Source organism: Seriola aureovittata, chromosome 19 (assembly GCF_021018895.1).
Source record: "Seriola aureovittata isolate HTS-2021-v1 ecotype China chromosome 19, ASM2101889v1, whole genome shotgun sequence".
In the NCBI taxonomy this organism is placed as follows: domain Eukaryota; kingdom Metazoa; phylum Chordata; class Actinopteri; order Carangiformes; family Carangidae; genus Seriola; species Seriola aureovittata.
Window position 1 is genome coordinate 20,062,853 of NC_079382.1, and position 24,282 is coordinate 20,087,134.

Sequence of the window (24,282 nt, forward strand, 5' to 3'; positions counted from 1 at the left end):
TTGCCATGTCTCAGGTTGTATAATCCCTTACTACACCTACAGGGAATCTGCATTATTGCTGTTCGCGATTAATAACCCTGATGATTGATTGGGTAATTGTAGGTGCTAATGTGTTCAAAGAAATAAAGGAAACATCCACCTATGTAGTGATTATGGCCGAATTCAGAGGCAAGAGTGTAGATTATTAGATAGTTGATGTTTGGAGGAGCTATTTGTAAGTTTTGCTATTGCTACATAGCTAACGTTAGCATTAACAGCTGTTTACATAGCAGTCTAGAAGAAGCGTTGTGAGTTCAGCATCAAACATTATTCCTTTACTCACCAACACCTGTCTCCACAGGTGGAAATTATCTCCAGTGTTAGCTCTTGTCTCTATCGCGTCTTTTTCTTCTAGTGAAGTTAGCATGCTAACCAGCTAGCCCTACCACGTCTCGCCACTACTGTGCCAAAGGTGATTCAACCTATCGTTGCTAAGATTTAATTCAAACCACAGAATCAGATGGTGGAGCAGGAGGAAAGGTCAGTGGATCACCAAAGGCCGGATTCGTTGTCCGGGCATCAGAACCGAATTTCTCTGCAGGACCGAAGAAGTTCACCACCAGACGTTGACATAGAGCCATGAGGCTAACACGGCTAAAACTCGCAGGACGATGACCCGAAGACACTGAAACCTGACTTATAGGTGAGTAAACCCGTCTCAAAGTCAAACTATCTACAAGTTTTTATGTTACTTTATATTATTGTCCACAAGTCCCATGAAAATGTAAACCCAATGAAGAGTTAAACTTCTAGTAACTAGCAGTTATTGACCATCTCACTCTCTGACCCTTTTCATGTTCGGTTAAACCAGAGCTGTAGACTTGAGACTGGAGGTTAGGCTCCGAGTCCAAAAATGTGAACTTCTAAATATTTTTCTTCTCAAATCAAGAGTCGAGTTTCACGTAAATCTTGTAGCAGTGAATCTCAAGTTTGGACCTGATGATAATTTTAAAAAAAATTGCAATTGTAAACTGAATCATTGAAATGAATGGTTTTGGAGTTTTGAAAGCAAAATGTTCTCATGTCATTTTAATTGTTGCGTTCAGAGACCTGAAAGAAGAGTGACTGACGTTACATGAGACCAGGACTTGAGACTTGACTTTTAGTTCTTTCGATCGACTCGATATTTTACTCAAGCACCCTTTATATCACATATTTAAATGCATTACTCTATAATGAACTAGTCTTTTAGTTCAACCAGACAAGAAAAGCTGAAGCTAAAGAAACACATTTTAGTTACGGATGCGGCACTTTCCCCCGTTCATTACCGCAAGACAGAGTGAAGTTCCTGCAGTATTTAGGTCTTATGTCTGTGTCTGTAAATTTAGGATGAAATAATCACGTTCAAAAGGCATAAAATAAAGGTGGTAAAACTTAATTGAATAATCTGTCACTCAGTTTTGGTTAGTCAGCCTCAAAATCTCCAAATCTCTTCCTGCCTGTGAAACTCCATCACTGGATGCTCAGAATTAATCAGGCTGGACGTAGCCGTCTAGAAAACATCATTTTGACTCAATCATATCTTTTAATCTTTTCAGATCAGAAACACCCCCCCCCCCCACACACACACACACACACACACACACACACACACACACACACACACACACACACACACACACACTGATGGAGCAGCAGACTGTTCATCAGCTTCCACAAAGACTAATGTGAGGAGCTGACACCACTGTCATTCTTCACTGTGTGATGGACAGAGGTTAAAGGTCAAGACAAAAACATCAGGAATGAACTGTGACGCCGCATATTGACAAATTCTCCGTGGCAGCCGGCAGCTGCCGGCATCTTCACACTTTCCATAGAGGAAAAAGGGATTTGGCAACTTTTGCAGGAAATCCATAGAAAAAAAAAAAAAAAAAAAAGTATTAATCCTAAATAAACTGAGTCTGAGAAGGATATTTGAACGTCTGCCCAATCGGGTGAGATATTGTAATTCCACTGGTTTCTAATGCAATTTCACATCTTCCAAGAACATTTCTATCCAGACTCCAGGCGGATGTGAGGAGGAGCCCCCGCGAGCGAGACAGCTGTGGACAATCCGAGACTTGAACTGAGGATGAGGACGCCCTGACTCTGTCCTCCACTGCACAGCATTATAATACATGAGATGACATAATTTCACATTTTCCAATCTGCAAATGCAGAGCAGGTTAATGTTAATGATGGTATCAAATCAAGTGATAGAAAACCACTGGACCCTTTCATCATTGTGTCAGGATGATCACCTCCTCCCTCTTCTTGCCTCTCTCCTCCCAGCTGTGTCTCTGCCTCTAAACCACTGGTCAGGAGGGGCTTGTTTGTGTGTTTGTTTGTTTGCTTGCTTGTTTGTTTTCACTGCGCTGTGTGTGTGTGTGTGTGTGTGTGTGTGTGTGTGTGTGTGTGTGTGTGTGTGTGTGGTGCTGATGCTGTGCGCTCCTGAGCCAGGAAAAAAAAAAAAAAAAAAAAAAAAAAGCTCCTCTGGAGTCTGAAAACCAATCAGAGCGCTTATCAGACTTCACCACTCTGTCTCTCTCTGCAAAGCAGCCGGCGCACTTGTTCCCCACAGTCCCTCGACTCTCCACACTCTTCCTCCTCCTGCCTCTCTGGAAGGAAGATGGTACCGTGCACAGCGCGCCCTGCACGCGGACCAAAGTCGTCACCGATCGACTCGCTGCGGGAATTTTAAACTCATCATGCCGGGTTACGCCAGGTTTCTGCTTTTGCTCCTGTGTCTGATTCTTGTCGGGGAGTGCAGGAAGCACAAAAGTAGGAAAAAGCGATGGTCGGCGCCGGCGGAGACTCACAAGCTCGGCAAGTAAGTGTCGGGGAAACCTTTATTATTATTTATTTTGTTATTAACTGAGACGTGAACTCTGACCTCCAGAGATCATCGCAGGACAAACATTCACACGAGCTTTCTCCAGCGGACAGACAGGTTATGATTGACACCAGCACAGACTCATGACATTGTGTTAAAAAGAAAAAAAAAAAGTAAGGAAATTAGGGGTGAGGCAGCTGCTGAGCGGATCTCCCCTCCAATCAGCATCATCCAGATTGTCAACATCTGCATGCAGCCCGCGCCCTTTCTGCTCCAAATCCGTTTTCTAACCATCAGGAGCCTCCACACCGCGGTCACACTCCTGTTCTGCGGGTTTTTTAATTTGAGGGGAACCAAAGCATGAAAACAGTGGAGATCAACCGGAGAGCGCACAGACCTCTCTCTCTCTCTCTCTCTCTCTCTCTCTCTCTCTCTCTCTCTCTCTCTCTCTCTCTCTCTCTGTGCTCCAGCTGCGCATGAAGAAAAACCTCCTGAAGATCCATCCCTGCAGAAGCCTAATGCATGTTGGCTGCTCCTCCAGGTGAACACATTCACCTGGAGTAACACAGGACATTGCATAGATTACGTTCTTTATTCTTTGAGGGGAAACAGGAGAGACTGGAGAGTGGAGGAACTTCTTCATCTCATCCTTAAGCCTTTAGTTTGGTTTCATTTCAAGCAGCCAGCCTCCTCTCAGCAGCAGCTTCAGGTACATTGTCATAGCACTAACAAAACTTCTTCTCGCCCCGGGCATCAGTCCTTGCAGCAGTAAGGCTGCAAAACTTCATTAATGATTCATCTTCTCATTGTTTCTCCTGCGATCGTTTTGTCTCCCAGATTTTCATCACTGAGAAGCTGGAACATTCACTAACAATTAATCAAAGATGTCAAAGTTGATGGTATTGATTGACAAATTTTTGAACAAAACACTCAGTTTTAAAATGTGCAGAACAGCTGTCACCTACAGTTAAAAATCATGCAACAAAAGACCTTCATTCAACCTGGAGACCTTGTTTAATGTGACATGTTCAGTGTTTTCTTTTCTTAGGAAGTACAAAGCAAAAAAAAAAAACCCAGAAGAAATAAGATTAAATTTAGGAGCCTCAGAGCCGTGGACAGCAGCTGAGCTCGCTCACACAGTCCCCTCCCTCCACTCTTTCAGTAGAAGGTGTACGTCTGCAATTCTATCATTTTCTACTTGTCGATGAACGTATCCGTCTTATACAGTGTGTGTTTCCAAAGCCTGATATATCTCTTTCCTCTGTGCCACATGTTCCTTCACCTCATCACCACAAACACACACACTGTCGTTTATTTTGACTCAATCGCACTCACACACACACACACACACACACACACACACACACACACACACACGCACACACTCATCATCCTGCTGCCAGAAATAGTCACTATAGCACCAAACGTGGATTAATTCGCTGCTGAAAATAGTCCCCATCTGTTGCAGTGTTTCCACCTTTTTCCACCAATTTTGGAGCCTTTTTTTTAATTAAAAAATATATTGTAGTTGTGAGGTGGTTTATAAATATTTACTTGCTCAGTAGAAACAATGATCTCAGGCAGGAAGCATCCAGGGAAATACTGTTCATATTGTTCGATTCAGCTCATGATTTCCATCCAGTGCCGATGTCGGGAGAAGTCCGTGCTGAGAGTGAAACGTCACACACATCGTCCACGTCATGGAGCCGTTGCATTATTTGACGCTCGGGTGAATGTGATGAAATCACTGCTGTTCTGGAGAGTCGACACGTCAACAACGTGCAGACTGACACACAGTGATGGGTGCGGATGTCTCGATGCACATCTCATGATGCTGGTGTGTGTTTGCCCTGAGGGGGTGTTGAGGTGGCAACAAGTCCTCCAACTTTCATGACAAAACACAACATGCATTTTCCGATCCGACACCTGTATCATCAGGACCGGATCGATTCTCAGCAGTTTCCAGTTGAAAGATAAACTTCTTTATCAAAAAGACAAACACAGGGTTAAGTTTTCGGTTTGGTGTGTGGGTTAAAGTTGCTACATCATTAAGGTTAGTGGACTCTTGGTGTCATGGTTACAATAATAACCACATAGTTGTGGTTATGGAACGATCATGGCGAGCTTTACAAAAACAACAAACATTAAACACAACAGACAAGAAACAAACAGCAGTCTCCAGTGTTCAAGCCCCTTACACCCACCTCCATGCTGCCATTCTTCCTGGGAGGATTTGGACTGACTCCAGATTTGGATATCGAGTGCTGCAGGGATGATTTTTTTGTTTTGTAAGTTAGCATCACCATGGTTCCCTCGACAAAAACTAATTCTCATTCATTGTATTCTCATTCCTGCAGCACTATTGGGACAGTGGACAGATGTGGCACATCTGACTTTCATATATGAAACATGTCTTTGTTTTCAGTCACACAGAACCACAATCTTCTTTTACCCTGAACCATCAGTTTAAAGGTCCATGTTTTAAACTTCTCCTGTGTTTTATCTGAAGTATTGATCCATAAGAAGATATATTTGTGGTTTTAAGAACCAAAAACCATGTCAGTGTAGTTTTACATCTCTTCTCTCAGGCTTTTCTCTGGAGCTCTAGTAACAACAGGTCAATCAGCCAATCAGAAGAGAGGAGGCTCTGAGCCTTTCTTCTGATTGGCTGACTGTTTTCAGAGTGATCCAATAAAAATAAAGCAGATTTCAGGTAAAAACACTCAGAGGACCCAAATCCTGCAAGGTTGGGTGGTGAGTGAAGGTGGGCGGGGCTTGGGGCATGGCTGAGGGTGGACACTGCTTTGTTGTGACATCACAAAGTTACAGAAGTCCTAACGGCTGGTTTTAAGGCTCAGTTTCTGAATACAGGCTGTGTGCATTTCTCTGTGGACTGAGGCTTTAATACTTTCACAGTATTAATATAGAACCTAGACCTGATCTATAATCAAACAGCACATGGACATCGACCTTTATACTATATGGGAGCTTTAACCTTAACCATTCTTTATTTGTATTTATAACCACACACTTTAGTCCTAACTTTAAAAACTTCTCTCTGTCCTCTCACCTGTTATCAGTCCTCTGTCGAAGAAGGTTGCGGATGGAACCAAAACCCGAAAGGTGAAGACCACCCACCTTCTGCGCATCGACGAGCATGACTTCACTATGAGGCCCGCCTTCGCAGGTAAGCACCCGGAGCTGCTTCTATTCAGTGACCAATGAGCAAATATCTGCCCACTGATCTCGACTCTTTTTATCCGAGCGATATCACACACCGACCGGATTAGACGTTGCAGCTCAGCAGTCCGCTGACACTGACTCAGCCTCTCTGCTGTTAATGTCAGGGCCCACCTTCTGCTGAACCTGAGTGTGACTGTTAATACCACTCTGACTGGAAGAGGAGACGCAGGTTTATTCTCCCCACCTGTCTCCGTTCCCACGCGGCTGCCAAACCTTTAAGAGGACAGAAATAGGTGACATGTTGAGCTCGCAGCCCCGAGCGAAAGCAAAAAAAAACAGAGAGAGAAAGAAACAGAGAAATACTCAGCGGGTTCTGTTCTAAATACAAACTGACAAGAGGGCTGAGCAGAGGACCTGCAGCACCTTATAGGAAAAGATAGGAAGAAACGTCCTCTCTCCCATTGCTGCTGTAGCGTTATGGCTGGTGATGAGTTCATTTCTGCGCCAGATGTTTTTAAAACCATCCATTTCTGTCAATTGTGATTGCTCTGCACTGACAGAAGTCAAACTAAAGGGCGTCCTCTGTGCCCTTACTTTACACCCTGAATGTCAGGACAATGCCACCGCTTCTGGGATTTGAGGAGGCAATTAAAAATAAGAAGCTTATTCCCATTCTCCGGTATTTAGCATAAACAGGCCACTGTATACGTACAGGAGGAGGTGGCGAGCTGAATGAAACGTCCCACAGTGAATTTCATGCTCCTCTGGGACGACAGTTGCAGCCACAGATGGGCGTGGGATCCCACTGAGGATCACTTTTTATTTTTTTGTCTTATGCGTTCGTCAGCTTTTGTTTGCTGATACAAGCAGTTTCTTCTTCTCCAGCAGAAGAAGAAAAAGGTGATCGTCTCAGTCAAAGATAATCAAAAGCTGACTCGTCTAAGTGCACTGGGAGGCTGCCGCGCGCTCATTTGGCTGAGGAAGAAGCGTGTGTGCGCGCAGCAGCTGCCGTGGTTCCTCCAGGCTTCGATTGCAGTGTTACTAATGAAAGCCTCTTACGCAGCCACTTCCTGTTTGCTGGTGGAACGATATGGAGAATGATGCGCTTATGTGCCGCTGGGGATCAGTGAGGGGATGGAGCGAATTCAGTCACAAGTCACAATCAGACAAATCCCGACTGTGGAGAATTTGATTGTCCAAATAAACTGCACACAGTAAACGGATATCTCAAAGAGGCGATAATTGTTTGGTTGAGATTCTTCAATATGATTCAGAGAACAACAGCAGGTGCGATTTTGCAGGTGTGGATTTTGATGAAGTTGTGTTATCCTAATAAGAGCACCTGCTTTGTTCCCATTGGGCGGTCCCCCCCCCCCCCCCCACCTGATGCCTGACGAATCAAACGCATACAGGAAGCTGAGGAGTAGAAGGCGGATGTTTGGACGGAATATTTGTCACCACATCAAGTTAGGATTTCCTGGATACATGTACTTATGGAGCTCCGCCTCCCTGTCTGCCTCAGGTTTAAAGAAACACTGGAGGGGCCGGATAGACCCGTCATGCATCAGTCACATTTGCATTAAAGAGACAGCAACCCGCCTCCATCAGATTCATCCTCTCACTGCGATTTCTCCAGCCTCGGCAGTACAGTGTGTAATGGACGAGCCGAGCTGTGTAATCTAGTCGGGGTGAACCAAGAGTGGATTTACGGCTGCTAATCCACAAACAGAGCAGCAGTTCAGTGTCAGAGTTGTTCACAAACCTTTCATTCAAAAGAACAAATCTTTTGGGGGAACAAACTGAGCTGGAAACCATCCACAGTCAGTCCCAAGGCGAAAAATAGGCTGCACATGTTGCAATAATAAATATAAACCCCGCTTAAACCTCCCTTAAATGATGTTTGATCTGTAGCTAGCATCTAGGGGACAAGAGGTAAACACAGCATACCTCACCAGGAAGACATGTTTGTTGCGTCCCATTCCACTTGTTGACATTCAGATCAACCACTAAGTTCACAATGACTTCAGACACAATGTGTTTATTCACATTTAACCACAATCCCTCCCTGACCTTGACCAAAAGCGCTTCAGTTGCCTGAACCTAACCACAGATGGGATGCGAACTCCAGTGACAGCGACAGTCGTGCTTCGAACGCCCGCCATCCAACCCAACCGCCTCCCTGTGACTCTGCTGCCGTTAGTGAACGTAGCGCTGCATTCATTCAAAAAAGTGAGAGTGGGTCAGACCGTATAATCAGACAATTATGTTTCTCCACATTGTTCCATCTCTTCTCTGCTGGTGAAGAGGTGCAGTGCTTATAAATTCAGATGTAAAATCAGCCCCCGTGTCCTTTTTCCTCGCTGCGGTTTCTTTTGTTGTCATGGTCACGGCCACGGCGGACAAAGTTGAAAAAGGTGAACCATCATCAAATCCAACAGGAGCAACAAATAACCGTCAAGTTCATGCTGAACACAGTGGAAGCAGCGGCACAAACCTGTCAGATGACACCTTTAAAGTTAATGTTTACTTTCATCTCAGATATCAAAATAAATCCTGGGCCAGAATACGCCCGGTTCCACGACCCGAATCTGGCCACTTCAGATGCCACTTCCACATCTTGGGACCCATTCTGGCGCACACACAATAAAATCTTCTATCGGAGGATCACAGCCACACTCACTACCCAGATGTGCAAGTATATGGGCCAGATTCGAGCCAAGGAATCAGGCCAGAAGTTTCATTTTGCTTCCTGGGATGGAGCTGGATTCAGGGTGTGGTTATCTTCCATACAGAGCGGAAACAGCTAGCTTACTAAAAATACACCTAGCAACAGAGTTTCTAGCTACTGGTGAGCACAGATTTTTAAAAGTCTTTGCACGGACACAATAACACCTAGCTAGGTTAGCTGTTTCTCCTTGCTTCCTGTTTAGTTGTGACATCACAAAGTTCCAGAAGTCCTGACGGCTGGTTTTGAGGCTCAGTTTCTGAATACAGGCTGTGTGCATTTCTCTGTGGACTGAGGCTTTGATACTTTCACAGTAAAGCGTTAACACATCAAAAAGAAAAGTTCCTGCAAAAACCCAATAAACTGCCTCCACAAATGAAATACTTGCCCTTTTGAAAAATTTTAGGCTTTACACTTTAATATCTCTGAACAGTTGTGGGTACACATCAAAATAAAAGTCTCTCCTAAACACCCACGTCCTGTATTTCCTATATTAATGATCATTACTCAGCTTGTGTAGTGTAAGTTCCTTAATTAGAGACAATATGAAATTTCATCCACAGGGAGAAATTAAAGCCCATATACACAGTGACTCAAATAATTAGCCTGATAAAAAAATTCAGCTGCTGGATAAATCCCCAAACATTGCTATAAAAATGTTTGCTTTTATGTCACATAATGAATGCATATGGATTATGTGCTTTTGTTTCCTACGCCTTGATGATAAATCCACTTTAAAGACTAAGACGCGGTATTAAGTGAAGCTGTCAATATGCCTGTTGTTCAGGCTGCATGTGGCCATAAACAGACTGTGGAGCATTTTAACTTACAGCGTTTACTCCTCTGTGATGTTTGTTGGTGCTCGGTGCTGTGGTGTGATGTGGGGGGGGGGGGCATTGGGTGACACACTCTCCCTTCATGCCTTATTTGAAAGCAGCCCACACAGAAGTGCGACTGCGGGCTACAGGGGCCAACTGGAATGATGAAGTGGAGCATCTCTATGACGCATCCATGGGTCTCATCTGATAATCAGTGACGTAGAATAATTCGCTGATGCTCAAAAGCCCAAAATAGCAAAAAAGGAAATCTTCTGGCAAAACCACACGCAGGACATTTCATCTGTGAGCGACTGTCCCCCGTCTGAACGCATAACCCCTCGCTTTTTTTTCAGCCTCAGTTTTTGAACACTGCAGCACAGAAAATAAGCTGCAATACCCTGTGATCTCGGGAACATACACTGTTATATCCCTCCATGGTACAGATTGTTTTCTCACTGCTGCGTCCTTGCAGTGCGGGTCAGCTCAGCGGCCTCGTGTGACCCCGGCTGCAGAGAGAGAGACAGAGTAAAATCACACCTTTCCACCACTGATCGAGGCTTTTTCTTTTTTTTTGTTTATTCCTTTCCTCAGCAGGTGTCTGGTGCCACGTCCGTTGTCTCGGTGACACCAGGAGCTTTCGCTGAGTACGGCACGTGATGTGTGGCATATGGTGTGAGAAAGAGTAGGGAGGACTCTCTGCAGACAGCTGCGAGTTAATATCCCCTCTTCCAGGTAGCAGCTTTGCCGTGCCGCTGGTTATGTAAGGCTGGCACCGTTACTGCTGCTCAGATTAAAAATACTACAGCAGCCAATGTGACTTTAATACACGAATAACAGAAGGGTGTGTGAATTTATTTTTGCTATTCATGATAGGGCTACTAGGATACTCCTCCAAATCCCTGTAAATCCCAAGACGGCCTTAAATATAGTCCTTTCAATCATCTCAATACATATCGCCAGTTATGAAAATATAGTGTTTTGCTTGTCATCAAATGAGCATAGGAATATCAAGGATAGGATTGTTATTTAAGGGCGGTGTGTAAGAGGAGGAGCCGATGACTACTTCACAACTGGCATCATATTTCTATAAAAATAAAATAATATCAGCACAAATTGAATTATTTTATTATTATTTATAAGCGAGTGACTGAGTCAGGTAAACACTCGGAGGAACTTGAGCCTGCAAGGCTTTGGACGGTAGATGCAGGTGGGCGGGGGATTGGGGCATGACTGAGAGCGGTGACTGCTTCGTTATGACGTCACAAAGTTACAGAAGTCCTGATTTATAATCAAACAACACATGGACATCCGACTACAATATGGGACCTTTAAGTCTTGGTTTCAACTTTGCAGTACAACATAACTTTAAAACAACCTGAAATCATCATCGTAGTGTTCAACTCGCACTCATCAGGTATTAAAACAGTTTGTCAGAAAACGATATGAATGAATGCAAAAACTCTGATCTGTCTAACTGCTGTACACCTGCAGGTCCTGCTGTCCCTGTCGGAGTGGATGTTCAGGTGGAGAGCTTGGACAGCATATCAGAGGTCGACATGGTGAGTCGCTTGAACATGCCCAAAAGGTCACATCGTAACGTTATGGGTAAAAATAACTTTTTTAAAGTTGTAATTTTACTGTAAAATGGACCTTGAATCTGCTGCAGATACTGATACTGACAAATAACAGTAATTCAAATAGATTCAGTCTAGACCTCGCAGCACTAATTAACATTACATTACATTACCTGTATAATAATTATTATTATGTGATATACTAATATTATATTTTATTAAAATTATTATATTAGCCTATTATACATATTGTATTGTCATAATATCATTACACTATTATCATATTATTTTATATTATTATATTTTTGATGTAAGATATGTCATAGTACATTGACAGAACATCATATTGATTATATAAAGTGTTATTATATATGTTATTATTATTAGACTCATACCATACATCTCTATAACTGTTTACATGTCTGTCTATTATGTCCTATATATCCTTCATGTCACCAATAAAGGAATAAAGTTTAAAAAATAATAATTAAATATGCAGAAAATGGGGGGTTTTGAAAGCAAAGACCAACAAAAAGTTAAAAATAAAAAGTTAAAAATAAAAACCAGAATGTCATTATTAATGCTGCTGCTCCAGTGCATTTATGTTACTGCCAGCAGCTTTAACTGGTGAATCTGTCTGTCACATATTCAGCTTCCAGGCATGAAGCCGCCGACTTTTACAAATGACTGTGCTTCGGCACGTGGGGAAGAAGCTCTCGTCAGACGCAGCAGTTAATGGGGCTTCGCAGGAACATCCTTCATTAGCAGCATGAGAATACACACATGAGCACCACAGTGAGGAAGACTGCGGTGCGACTTTCTTCTTTGGACGCGGCAGATCGGAGCCCAAACTCAGTCTGATAACTAGAACCTAATAACAACCATGTCTCACTCACACATTGGAATTTGAGGGACTGTGTCCTTTTAGAAAACGACAGACGATTGTATCCCGTTAGTCGTATAGTCATTAAGCCGTTTTCAGTCGGATACTCCGAATTAGATTATGAAAGCTGGGTGGTAGGAGCCGTTTATTTTGCTCAAAGTCAGACTAAATGCACGTTGAGTAATGTAATTAAATCAACCCTCTGTTCTGGAACCATAAATTGGATCCAAAACTGTCGTCGTGATATTGTGTAAGCTCCTGTTTGCAAGGACAACCAAGGATTACATTTCATTTGGAAGGGTTGAGTATTTATTTGTTTTGGAGCAGACGGAGGGGGTGGGAGTGGAGGGAGGGGGGGATGTGGGTCAGGGGGGGTGGGGGGGTGGATTTGAAAAAATTAATGATCCTAAATGACAGCTGCTTTTAATGACATTATGTCATATCACAAAGCTACAGGATGATTAACGGTTACACAGCAAATGATCTTTCGCAAAAATGAGATATTAAAGGATTTTTCTTAATGTCAACAAAATTCCATGAAGAAGAATCCAGAAGCAGCGCGCTAGTCCATCTCCACCCTGCGTGTGACTCTCAGCACCGAGGCCAAAGGCTGCTGAGGAAAAATACCTAAACAATCACCAAGGAAATAATGTTCAAGCAAACTTCATAACAAGTGTGTCAAGATACAAGGGGCTGAAAGGTGTGTGCACACTACAGTCTCACACATTGCTTTGAGTAATACAAATTGTAGTATATATAGTTAATTGTTGATAACTTATACAGGTAGATGTACAAGGGGCTCATTTGGTGCTATAGGGACTGTTTTCCACTGAGGATTAATACACATTTGTTGCTGTATAGTAAGTTCCCAACTTTTCCAACTCACGACCCACTTGAAAATGAGGCGGCCCACGTCTGACCTCATAACAACACGGAGACCAAATAATGCGTTCACTTTTCATTTTAACGATAATGATCGAACATTCAGGATTGAACTGAACCTTAATACGAAAAAAGAAAAAAAAAAAAAACAATGAGAGGAGTTTTTCTAATTAAATTGTTTCTGTGTTGTACCGTGTTGCTAATGATTTGTTGGCCCCTTTACCTCCGTGACCCCCTGCTGGGCCATGGTTCACAGGTTGGGAACCACTGTAGTATTTGCAGCAGCAGGAACGGTGTAATGAGGTAACATGTCTCCCTACGCAACACTGTGGCTTATTAATGTGTTGGACAACAATGAAGCGCTGTGGTACAGAAGAATAAGATTTATCAGGCTACTTGTTTAGTGGGATACATTTATTGTTGGCTCGGTTCTGCACATGGAGTTTGTTGACATTAAGAGAAATGTATGGCCTAATACGATTACCAGACGTATCCTTAAAATGAGTCTATGTAATTTTTGCCACCATAATTGTCATCCCAGACAAGTGACACTGTAGCTTTAAAACTCCTGGGTCTATTGAATGGAGCAGTAGAGTGTTGTAATGCTAATGAATATAACGACGATAATAGATGCTTAAATGTATCGTAACAGCAGCAAGAGCAAAGATGACTTCGTTTATTCAGTTGCACTGCAAAGGTTTTCTAGCATTAGCTAACATTAGCCACCATTAGCTTCTCATACCACACCAAGTAAGTCTGTGTCTGTGTGCAGTGAATTTAACAGATGTGGGTTTTTTTTTTTTATTTATTGCATATTAATTTCAACTTTTGGGAGCAGTTATGGATAAACGGTAAATGCTAAAACGTAGCACAACAGTAGCACAGCTACAGATATATGAGCACCTAAAGGCTCCTGGTCACACCAGACCAAGAGAGGTTGCATCAACAATCCTCCTGAGTGTAGTGAACAGATGTTTTACGACTTGTGAACTGCTTTAAAGCCACAATATGCAAGTTCTGGAAATCAAGCTAAACAAACTGTCCCATCATACTCTTCACCTACATCCTGGCCTCGTACACTGTCGCTCTAAAAATGAAAATCAGAGCATATTTGAGATAAAAGATAAATAAAAAGTTTAACAAAAATGAAATACTGTTTAGAGATCCACCAATGAGCTTGCAGTTATAAATACCCCGCCCCAAAAAAAAGTACACAGACTTCAGATCACAACACTTGAAATCACCTCTCATTAGTAAATTTCTATTACATTACAGTTATTACACGTCGGATTCAGACATGCCCCCGAACTCATCTTACGCAACATCAAAGGTACTTTTATGGCGGGTGCCAAAAGTACAATGTGTTGCTGCAGCTATTATTCTAAACTGATCTGGTCTTATGTAATACCACGAGGAGAATGGGATAGAGGATGATCTCCTGTGGCAGGGAGCGGTGCAGACGCATGGACGCACTCCGGCCCGGCATGGCAACAGGGAGGCGAGAGAAAACAGGACGAGTGGAAGCTGCGGACCGTGCTTTGTCAACATATGTTCAGCACTTCTGTGGACCATCAATGTTTAGTTATATACAATCCATATAATCCGCAGCAGTGTAATCCCAGTGGAATGTAATAAACCAGGTTTGGTGAGCGAGCAAAGTACTTGTAGTGAGATTTAATCCAGTGACTGTTTCTGTCGTGTGTCCCCCCCCCCCCTACTCTCCCACAGGACTTCACCATGACCCTGTATCTGAGGCACTACTGGAAGGACGAGAGGCTGGCCTTCCCGAGCACCACCAACAAGAGCATGACCTTTGACGGGCGGCTGGTGAAGAAAATCTGGGTGCCTGACGTGTTTTTTGTCCACTCCAAGAGATCCTTCATCCACGACACCACCACCGACAACATCATGCTGCGGGTCTTCCCAGATGGTCATGTCCTGTACAGCCTGAGGTGAGGACAGGAAATCCCTCCCCACACACATACACACACTCTACACACACATACACACAGATATCTGCCTCCATAGGGTTTTATCACACCAACCAAATGAGACTTGGCAGGCCCCGGTGTAGCATCTGCAGAGCTGGTGAGATTTACACTCTCGTTTTAATTCCCCAGGGTTACAGTTACCGCTGCATGCAACATGGATTTCAGTCGTTTCCCTTTGGACTCGCAGACATGCACGCTGGAGCTGGAGAGCTGTAAGTATTCACGTGCCTCCGCTCTTCTTGCTCAAAAGACCTCTCTGATATTTTGTTCCTAATTATGAAAGGCCCAAAGCAATTTAGCAGCATGTTGCCTGAACCAGCACCACACTGACAAGAAACACTAAACCGTGATTTATTAGTCGGAGGTTGGTGCAGAACTACGGTGGATGTTATTCCATCAGGATTTCACTTCAGTGGGACCCACATCTAATGGCACTGGTTGCCGGAAATTGGAAAATAGTTGCTTTATTTACCTTGACTGTAGAGAGAGTTTAATTAAAAAGCCTTATATTATACGGGTCTCTCTTTCCAGTGTGTCTGTTTTTGAAGTAAATATCATCAGATTATTGTGCCACTGCTTTGATTTACTAATTTTTCACCTGTAAATTCAGTGCAATGTACATTTCCACAGCACCAACGCCATTAGTACAATAGTCATAATTCAGTTTTTAAAGTAATGTTTCTTTGCCAGCCTTTATTAACAGCTGTCCTTCATTTGTTCAGCTTTTATTTGAGAATCAGATATAGGTTAAATACTGAGTCTGAATTAAGAGTTAAGTGTCTTTAAGCCTCAACAGAGATCCAGCTGCTGTTGTTGCATATTGTTCAAAAACTTTGGTTATTGGTAACTGATACCGATTCTTAATGAAAATACTTTTTTTCTGCACCAATTTTGTCAAATCCATTTTAACAAAAAAGAAAATGACAATACACATTACGGTACAAATTGTAGTTTTTACTTTTAAGCTTGGTGCATTTGCACGCTCAAATTTTTGGTGAAAATAAACAGCCAATCACCAGCATTATTAGAGCTTGGTCCAAGCATGCTGCATGCTGCATGCTGATTGGCTCACTGACACTGATGACATTTACTCATTTACTCCTTAGGTATCGAATGACAAAGCATTTTTTCATATGAAAGACAAAAAAATTACATAAACATAAATAAATAAATAAATACTCAAATAAATGCAGAAATAAATAATTTAATACATAAATAAATGCAAAATAAATACAGTTTGGTAATGAAAAATGTATGTATTTATTCATTTATTTATTTATTTAGAAAAAGCATTTGTCATTATCAAAATGGTTTTGTTTTGCATTTATTTATGTATTTGTTTATTTATTTCTGCACTTATTTATTTATTTATACTTACGTCATTTTTTTGTCCTCCATATTTTCTAGGATCAAACCAGTTCTGTCAGTCCATAAAAGTGTTTAAGTTCGGTACTCAGCCCTGTCTCTGATGCTGACACATGCTCTGTCCATCAGATGCTTACACAGACGAGGACCTGATGCTGTACTGGAAAAGCGGCGATGAGTCTCTGAGCACTGACGACAGGATTTCTCTGTCGCAGTTCCTCATCCAGAAGTTTCACACTACCTCCAGACTGGCTTTCTACAGCAGCACAGGTAGAGCAGCGAAACCAATGCCGAGCGATGTGTCCTTGTAAGGCCGGGTCACCCAATGGGCAAAAAAAACTTGTGTCATTAATATAAATTGAAATGAAAACTACCTTAATGTTAATGTCATCTTAATGTTACCTTGAGGTCACATTCTGTCTCAGGGGTCTTGTGTTGAAATCTACTTTTAATATTAAACTTCTAAATATATTAAAATTTTTACTATAACCTGCTCTGCACTCTGTCATTAACACGTGCAGGTAATGCTTATTTTTCATGGTGTCTTTGGATTGTGCATTAATATGTAATTATTAGGGAGTGCAAGTATTACAGAGTTTGGAAATGCTCCAAACTTTCTTGTGAAATGTGGAGAAAATAATGAAAGAGTTGCTGACAAGAGAAACACTGTAAGTTGCACAAGACGATAATGCCCCGACACAACAACTAACTTAGCCAACCTGAGCGCTCATTTCCATAAAGACACGACAAAGGAAAAGGACACGCTGACAAAAAAAACAAAAAAAAAACTGCCACAGGTCCAAACAGCTCTGCTGAAAATCATTTTCTATCCCTCCTCCGCAAAACCAGTGTGCGAGCTCAAGAAATAGCTGAAGAAATTGGCAACTTCATTGCAGCCAACCTACAGCCATTTTCTGCTGCTGAAAGCAAGAGAAGCAGCGAGTCGCGAGCCAAAGTGTTCCATCAGGAAAAACACTTCTCTAGTTTCGTCACACTAACTCTCCACAGAGAAATGAGACAAGGTGTCGACCTCCTGTGCTGCTCAGAGCTATATCACAATACAAGCACACGCTTAGTCTTAACTGGGGGTTACATGACCTCAGGTCAGCCGCCCTGTTAGGCCAGGTGCAAAGAGCGATAGCCTTCTTCTGCCGGAGCTCTACAGCCTCTACAGTTTTGGCTTCTGCACAGACTTTGCTGTGGCTACCAACAACACAGACTCATAATGACTGTTTCAACAAGCTCTTACAATAGTCCTGGCCGATGGATGGAGCAACAGGCAGCTGTTACGGCTGCTTTTATCGGAGCCAAAGTTGACAGTATTGACAGTCGGCTGGGGATGAGATGCTACCGTTGAAAGATTAATTGATTTCCTACATTTATAACACTTCCTGCACTAAAAGCAGCCTCTGCTTGACAGCTTTTGTTTATTTTTTTAAGCCAGCTGATTGGTCAAGTGTTCAGCCCAGTGATTCGGTCAACCCTGCTCCGGATCAGTTTGCAGATACAGTAGAGACTGGAAGATATATTTAAAAGTGAAGTTTAGACTATTTGTTTGAGGATTTTTGTCATATTTTTTAGAAGTATTATTTGCACTTTGCTGCTTATATGGTTGTTGGTTTTTTTTTTCAATATGAAATCAAACCAGTGCATGAAAAGGGAAAAAGAGGAATAATATATATAACATATCCTGCAGTCATCCATTGCTGTCATTGAACTTATGCTGAAGACAGCATATAATTATTTTTCTCAGAGTTATAATCATAATAGCAACAATAACAACAGCAATATTTCCTGTTCCTGTGGTCTTGAGCACGATTAGTGCAGAGACGTGAGAATCAGTGAGGTGTCTTCACTTTTCTTTTTCTGTGCAAAGACTTGAATTAACAAGTTTTTTTTTTTCTTTTTTGAAATGGTTTGAACTGCACTGCAGAATGATCTTTTTCTTGCTTGTTAGTGGATCCTCTGCCGCCTGAGTGACAGGTTAATGTTATTGTTCAGGCAGCTGCAAATAGCCTCGACTTTATCTGTGATTTTTTCTTTTTTTTTTTCCATCTGTGGTGTTGAATCCAAAAATCCTCCACACTCCAAAAATGGTTTGGTGTCAGGATTATTTGTTCAAGAAAGTTTTTGAGAGTTTTCTCCAAAGAACAACAACAACATTTTGAGATATCACAGTAGGACAAGGACAGGTGTATTATTGTGTAAAATATTCAACCCTGTGATAGTCACCTGAAATAGCACCCCTACAGTTGTCATGGTTACAATAATAAACCTGCGGACTGTACCAACAGCGGCGTACCTACTTTCGTCGCCATAGTTATTATAATAATTGCGTGCAGGGACCACAATGCCAGACGGCGTCCCCCCCTGGAGGAACCCGGTGGCTGAGAAGGAGCGTAAGGCTGAATGATTGAGTTGAAGTAGATGGGTGCTGACCCGGAAGTCCGCTCTGAAGTCGAGCATTACTGACTTGAATTTGATTTGGGTTGTAGGTCGACGAGTGGCGGAGTGACATGTGACCTTTTGGGTTGATCGTAGACGAGATAGGCCGCTGCATTCGGGGCCATCTGTGAGGGGTTCAGTGCGTGTGAGAAGAAGAACATCTCAGTGGACTTTTTTCTTTTAACTGTATAATTACATTTGAGGTCAGGAGAAATTTGTCTTTCCAAAAACAATGTCCTGGTTACTCGGCGCTCTCCGCAGAGCTCACTGACAACACTAATCAAAGATAGAAAATGGCACTAATAAAGGTAGGAAACATTAAAGCTGTTCTCGTCAACCAATCAGAAAAAAAACAGTCTTCCTCTGGGAAATGTTTGAAACTCAGGAACTGGAACATCGCTGTTTAAAAACACTCCGCTGGGCTGTTTTAATATATTCACATTCACATTGTTATTCAGCCATTTTTACCTTTTAGTGCTTTAGTGTCACAGATATTTGTGTGCAATGACCTCTTTTCTGTTCAGCCGCTGTTTTGTTTGTACATTGGTTTGTTTGGTCTGGTTTTATATGCCCTCCAGATTTCTATCATCCCTTTGCAGATTAGTTGTTAATTTCATTTAGTCCTGGGTTTTAATGGGCACTTCATTACATCATTATGTTTTCCTTTGTCCTTGTCTCTAGGCTGGTACAACCGTCTGTACATCAACTTCACTCTGCGGCGTCACATCTTCTTTTTCTTGCTCCAAACCTACTTCCCCGCCACTCTGATGGTCATGTTGTCCTGGGTGTCTTTCTGGATTGACCGCAGGGCCGTCCCTGCCAGAGTCTCACTAGGTAAGAGGACATATGGGCATGTGTTGAATTTCCGTTTATGAATATATGTACATATGAGGAAAAATCATATATGTATTAAAAGTATAGCCTATATCTGTAAAAAAAATTACATATGAAACCTGTTAAAAATTGGAACAATATCATATATTTCCATGTTTTATTTAGAAAATGCCAGGACTGTGTTGTGGTCTGGACAAGCAAGTTGTGAATGCAACATGGATAATGAATTAAAAGCGTTCCTGACCTTGTTGTCTTTGCTACCGGCTGTTGCACAGTTCATTTACGTAATTTCTGCCTTCTTCCTCGTTCGTAATATTTTCTGCAACTAACCAACTCCAGAGTAGACGGACTGTGAAAAGACCTTCATCCCAGAACTACAGAATATTTCCCCAAAAGCCTTTTTTTACCGCCATGTTAACACAAGGTTGTATTTTCTCTGTGCTTCAGGTATAACCACGGTGCTCACCATGTCCACCATCATCACTGGAGTCAATGCCTCCATGCCCAGAGTCTCCTACATCAAAGCTGTGGATATTTACCTCTGGGTCAGTTTCGTCTTTGTGTTCCTGTCTGTGCTTGAATATGCTGCCGTCAACTACCTGACGACAGTGAGGGACGGTAAAGAACGGAAGCTCAGAGAAAAAGTCAGGGAACAGGTACGGAGACCTTTCCAGAAATTGCATAAATTTCCAAATGGTGCTTGCAACTTTTTATTCAGTCTTGACTCCTTTCCTCTCTTTTTTTTGCCCAGTCCCAGACCCTTCCCTGCACCTGTGGCATGTCGCATGCCAGGACCATGATGCTGGATGGGACATACAGCGAGGCAGATGCCAACAGCTTGGCAGGGTACACCAGAGCCTCCATGATGGCTGAGGATGCGTCCGAAAAACAGGAGCGAATGGTGGTGCATCTCTCCCTGGACAACGAGTCCACGGGGACCAAGAAAAAGGGCATTCGCGGCTTCCGGATTATCCAGAACACCCACGCCATTGACACCTACTCTCGCATGATCTTCCCTGGTGCCTACATCCTGTTTAACCTGATCTACTGGTGTGTGTACTGCTGAGTGTGTGCGTACTGTTTGAGCCTAAACTGTAGCAGTGAAAGAAAAAAACTGCAACCTTGGAGAAGAAGTAGTTGTTCCCATACTGCATGTTCACGTGGAGCAACGAGTTTGGCAAGAGGGCTGAAAAAAATATCACTGGCTCCTGGGTGTGAATTTCAACAGCGCTGGCTCACACATCACCATCGGACTGGACCGCATACACAGCTTCTTCTCCTTTACATAACTGCATCAGAAGCTCATATGTTCCCCAATCATATTCCAACAATCGGGTGGGGCTGGTTGCACAAGTAGACTACTCTAATGCCAGTTGTATAAAAATAAAAAACAGACTCATTTTAAGCCTAAAATGTTAGCCACCATACCCCAAGTCTAATAACATAACAATGATATCACCACGGATTTGCATTCATTTGGTTTCTGGCAACACAACTTTTGTTAGTCTGATTTTTCACTCTCATTCTTCTCTGTTTTGTTCCCCACCAACTCCCAAAGAAATATAATTGGCTCTCTGCTGTAACCAAGGTTGATGAGAGTAGAGCTCACTTATCGGACGATTTGCCCGAATCTGGACCCAGACACCATCCTCTCTGGACCCGGACCCATAACCTATGAATTATTGAGAATTATTAGACTTTGATAGAGGCACAGCCTTTATGGCACTGGTCACTTCCCTCAGCCAATCATTGCGACTCGAGTCAGTGAGTGAGACGCAGGCGGTGAGAGACGACATCGGAGAAATAAGTGGGGAAAGTGGTATTTAACAGGGAAAGAAAGAGAAAGGGACGGGTCAAAGCTGTTCTGTCGTTAGGCTGTGTTGAGATTGTGTTTTATAAAAATGGTCGACACTGTTAAGATGTGGAATGGGCTAAAAAGAAGAAAAAGGGATACTGAAGCTACACTTTTTATTTCATATTTCTAAAATTAACCACTTTAATTAAGATGTACCTTTTTCAAAAGCTCTGTTTGGACTTAGTACAGGTCTTACTCAACTTGAAATGAAAAAGGAACATATAATTATTATTACATAAGGTAAAAGAAAAGTTTGAAGTTCTTATTCCACTACCCCGACCAATGTTCCTTTGCTTGAGGATATGTTGTCTAACTGGACGTCTTTGAATTTTAATTTAATACCCCTGGAGAAGAGTTTTAGCTGAAGTGAGAGGCCAAAATGTTGTGAAGATGGATTGTCACCATAGCAACCTATTTTACATCGCACATAGTCATATGATCCATAGTTCATATAGAAAAAGAACTTATATTTACATTTACATTTATTCATCTGGCAGACGTTTTTTATCCAAGTAAGGGACATCACTAAAGCTTCGGGGCAGAAGGAGACCTACATTTATTTGATAAGTGAAAGGAGAGTGTCTTCATGTCTGTCAGAAGCTGGACTGTTAGATCTGAGCTACAGTCAAAGTCTGTCTCTGTGCAACCAGCCCCCGCCAAATGATACTCTCTACTCTCTGAAGCTCTCTATTTTCGATCAAACTGACAAAATAATAAGAGCATATAATTTGGCTGCTATTGCCTCTGTAACCTTTGGAACTGACTGAGTCATATAACTGAATGTGTCCAGAACAGATGGCTAATGAGGCAGTAAAGGAGCTAAATACCAGGCTTTCTTCCCTTAACAGCCCTCCGACTACAGCGGCAATATTTCACTTCAAGTGGTAGTCCTTCCCTGTATTCCTCAATGGCTTCTGTTGACATTCACCAGATTAAAGCAGCCCATAAAGCCAGGACTAAACAGGATGCTACTACTCTGTGGGTTTTAAAGCACCATATATCACTGTTTCTGAGGAAAGTGTTTATTTATTTATGTATCTGCAGGATTCTCTATTCACTGAATTTATTTTATTTAGTATTTATTTATTTATTTTTAGTGCAGCAATACGATCCATGTGCCATGACACCTTAAGTTGGCAAAGATTCCACGAAACAGGGCTTGTACAAAACTGCTTGATGCATGCTGCAAGACGTGCAATACTGTATCTTTCTAGTTGTATATTTCTTAGAAAGGACTTTAAAACACGGAAAGCTTTACCAGTGATGTAACCAACTTGAACCGCCTTAAGTGAACATTTTTTTATACACCAACATGGTTTAATGGCTGTATTTTTTTTTTTTCATTTGTTTGTTTGAGCACCATGAGTGGTAGTTTTATTGAGGTTTTCTAAGCAGTATATACAGTTTAGCATTTTATTTAATTATGTGGGTAAATAGTAAGTTAAGCTAGAGGCTTTAGGCTAACCACACTGTGATGTGTGTGATTTCACCCGTCACAAGTGCTACACTTTCATTCCTCAAAACTGGTTTACATGTCAATATTTCAAAAACAGATTCTGGAAAATTATTTCAATTTCAATTATTTCGTTTTTTAAATTAGCTTATTCACCTTCTTGCTAACCAGTAAAGCCCATTTATGTTTATGCTGCGCTAAGGGATATGCTGTAGCGTACAACCGCTACATGTGTAGCCTCTGGGAATCCCATTAGCTCCTTGCACCAAGTATGTATCCAGCTTTTGATGAATTTCATGTCTATTCATATTAGAATACAGCGCTAAACCGGGAGGTGATTAGCTTAGCTAAGCACAAGACAGGAAGCAGGGGAAACAGCACCAACCACACCTCTGAAGCTAACTAAATAACTCACAAATTAACAAATTGTGGCTTGTTTGTTTAGTCAGTACTCAGTCAGAAATGTGAGAAAGAAACTTGGGGAGAGAGACTGTCATTGCGTTCATGAGCTCTTTCTAGTTTTACTGTATCTAGTGAGGAGGGAGTGACGTATTGGTCCTGCTGACGTAAATTTCAGTCAGCCATGAAGCAGCAGTAGTGGTTGCTCAGTGCAGTTAATTTTCTTTACATTGATCAAAAAAGTCAGTTTAAGAGATGTTGTTTCTGTTTATGAACTCACAAAAACCCATACAGGTGCATCCATCTCATCCATGCTTATTTTTCTATTGCTGTTGCTAAACTTTGTAGCTTCTCATGTAGCTTCCCACCTAGCTAGCCATAGCTGGCAGCTAGCTAGCTAGGTGGGTTTCCTATCCTTATTCATTGTATGATTCAGCGTAAGATTTGATTGGTCAAATGTTTCTCCAACCCGGGGAGGCAGTCATCAGTTCGCACAATCCCAGATCTTTGACTGAGCGAGCTAGGCTAGCTGTGTCACCCTGCTTCCAGTCTTAGCGCTAAGCTAGGCTAGCTGCCTCTTGGCTCAAGCCCCATACGTCCATACTGTACAGATATGAGAGTGGCAAAAAAGTACATTTCGCAAAATGTAAAACTGTACCTGGTGCTCCTTTAAAGCCAAGGTCTCATCCTGATTCATGATGTACTCAGCAACCATTATTGCAATTTACCTTGATGGCTAAATGTGATTTTTTTTTTATTTGTGTTTTTCTCTTCTTTTTTTTTTTTTCGAATGGATCTCTAATAACAGTGAGTCAGATGATCTCTCAGTGCAAAAACATAAAACAAGAAGCACATTTTTGCAGATCTCTCATCTTCCAAACCAACATCTCTTCTACCTTCGTCTTCAGAAAATGTTCAGAATGTAATGCTTTCGGAGCAAATTTCATAAATAAAGTCTCTCTTTCGCGCATTTAAATGAGTCCTGATTTGCTTGAGTTGAAGATTTAACATATCGGAACACCAT

General features: G+C 42.0%; 1 protein-coding gene across 1 annotated transcript; it reads left to right on the forward strand.

The window, feature by feature from the left end:
• Window positions 1-1,666: 1,666 nt before the first annotated feature.
• On the forward strand, window positions 1,667-24,228 carry LOC130160735 (gamma-aminobutyric acid receptor subunit rho-2-like). Its single transcript, XM_056363429.1, has 9 exons — window positions 1,667-2,848; window positions 5,932-6,038; window positions 11,069-11,136; window positions 14,645-14,868; window positions 15,037-15,119; window positions 16,402-16,542; window positions 19,399-19,551; window positions 19,999-20,207; window positions 20,303-24,228. Exons 1-9 carry the CDS (start codon window positions 2,727-2,729, stop codon window positions 20,615-20,617), a joined length of 1,422 nt encoding a protein of 473 aa, XP_056219404.1. The 5' UTR covers window positions 1,667-2,726; the 3' UTR covers window positions 20,618-24,228.
• Window positions 24,229-24,282: the final 54 nt, after the last annotated feature.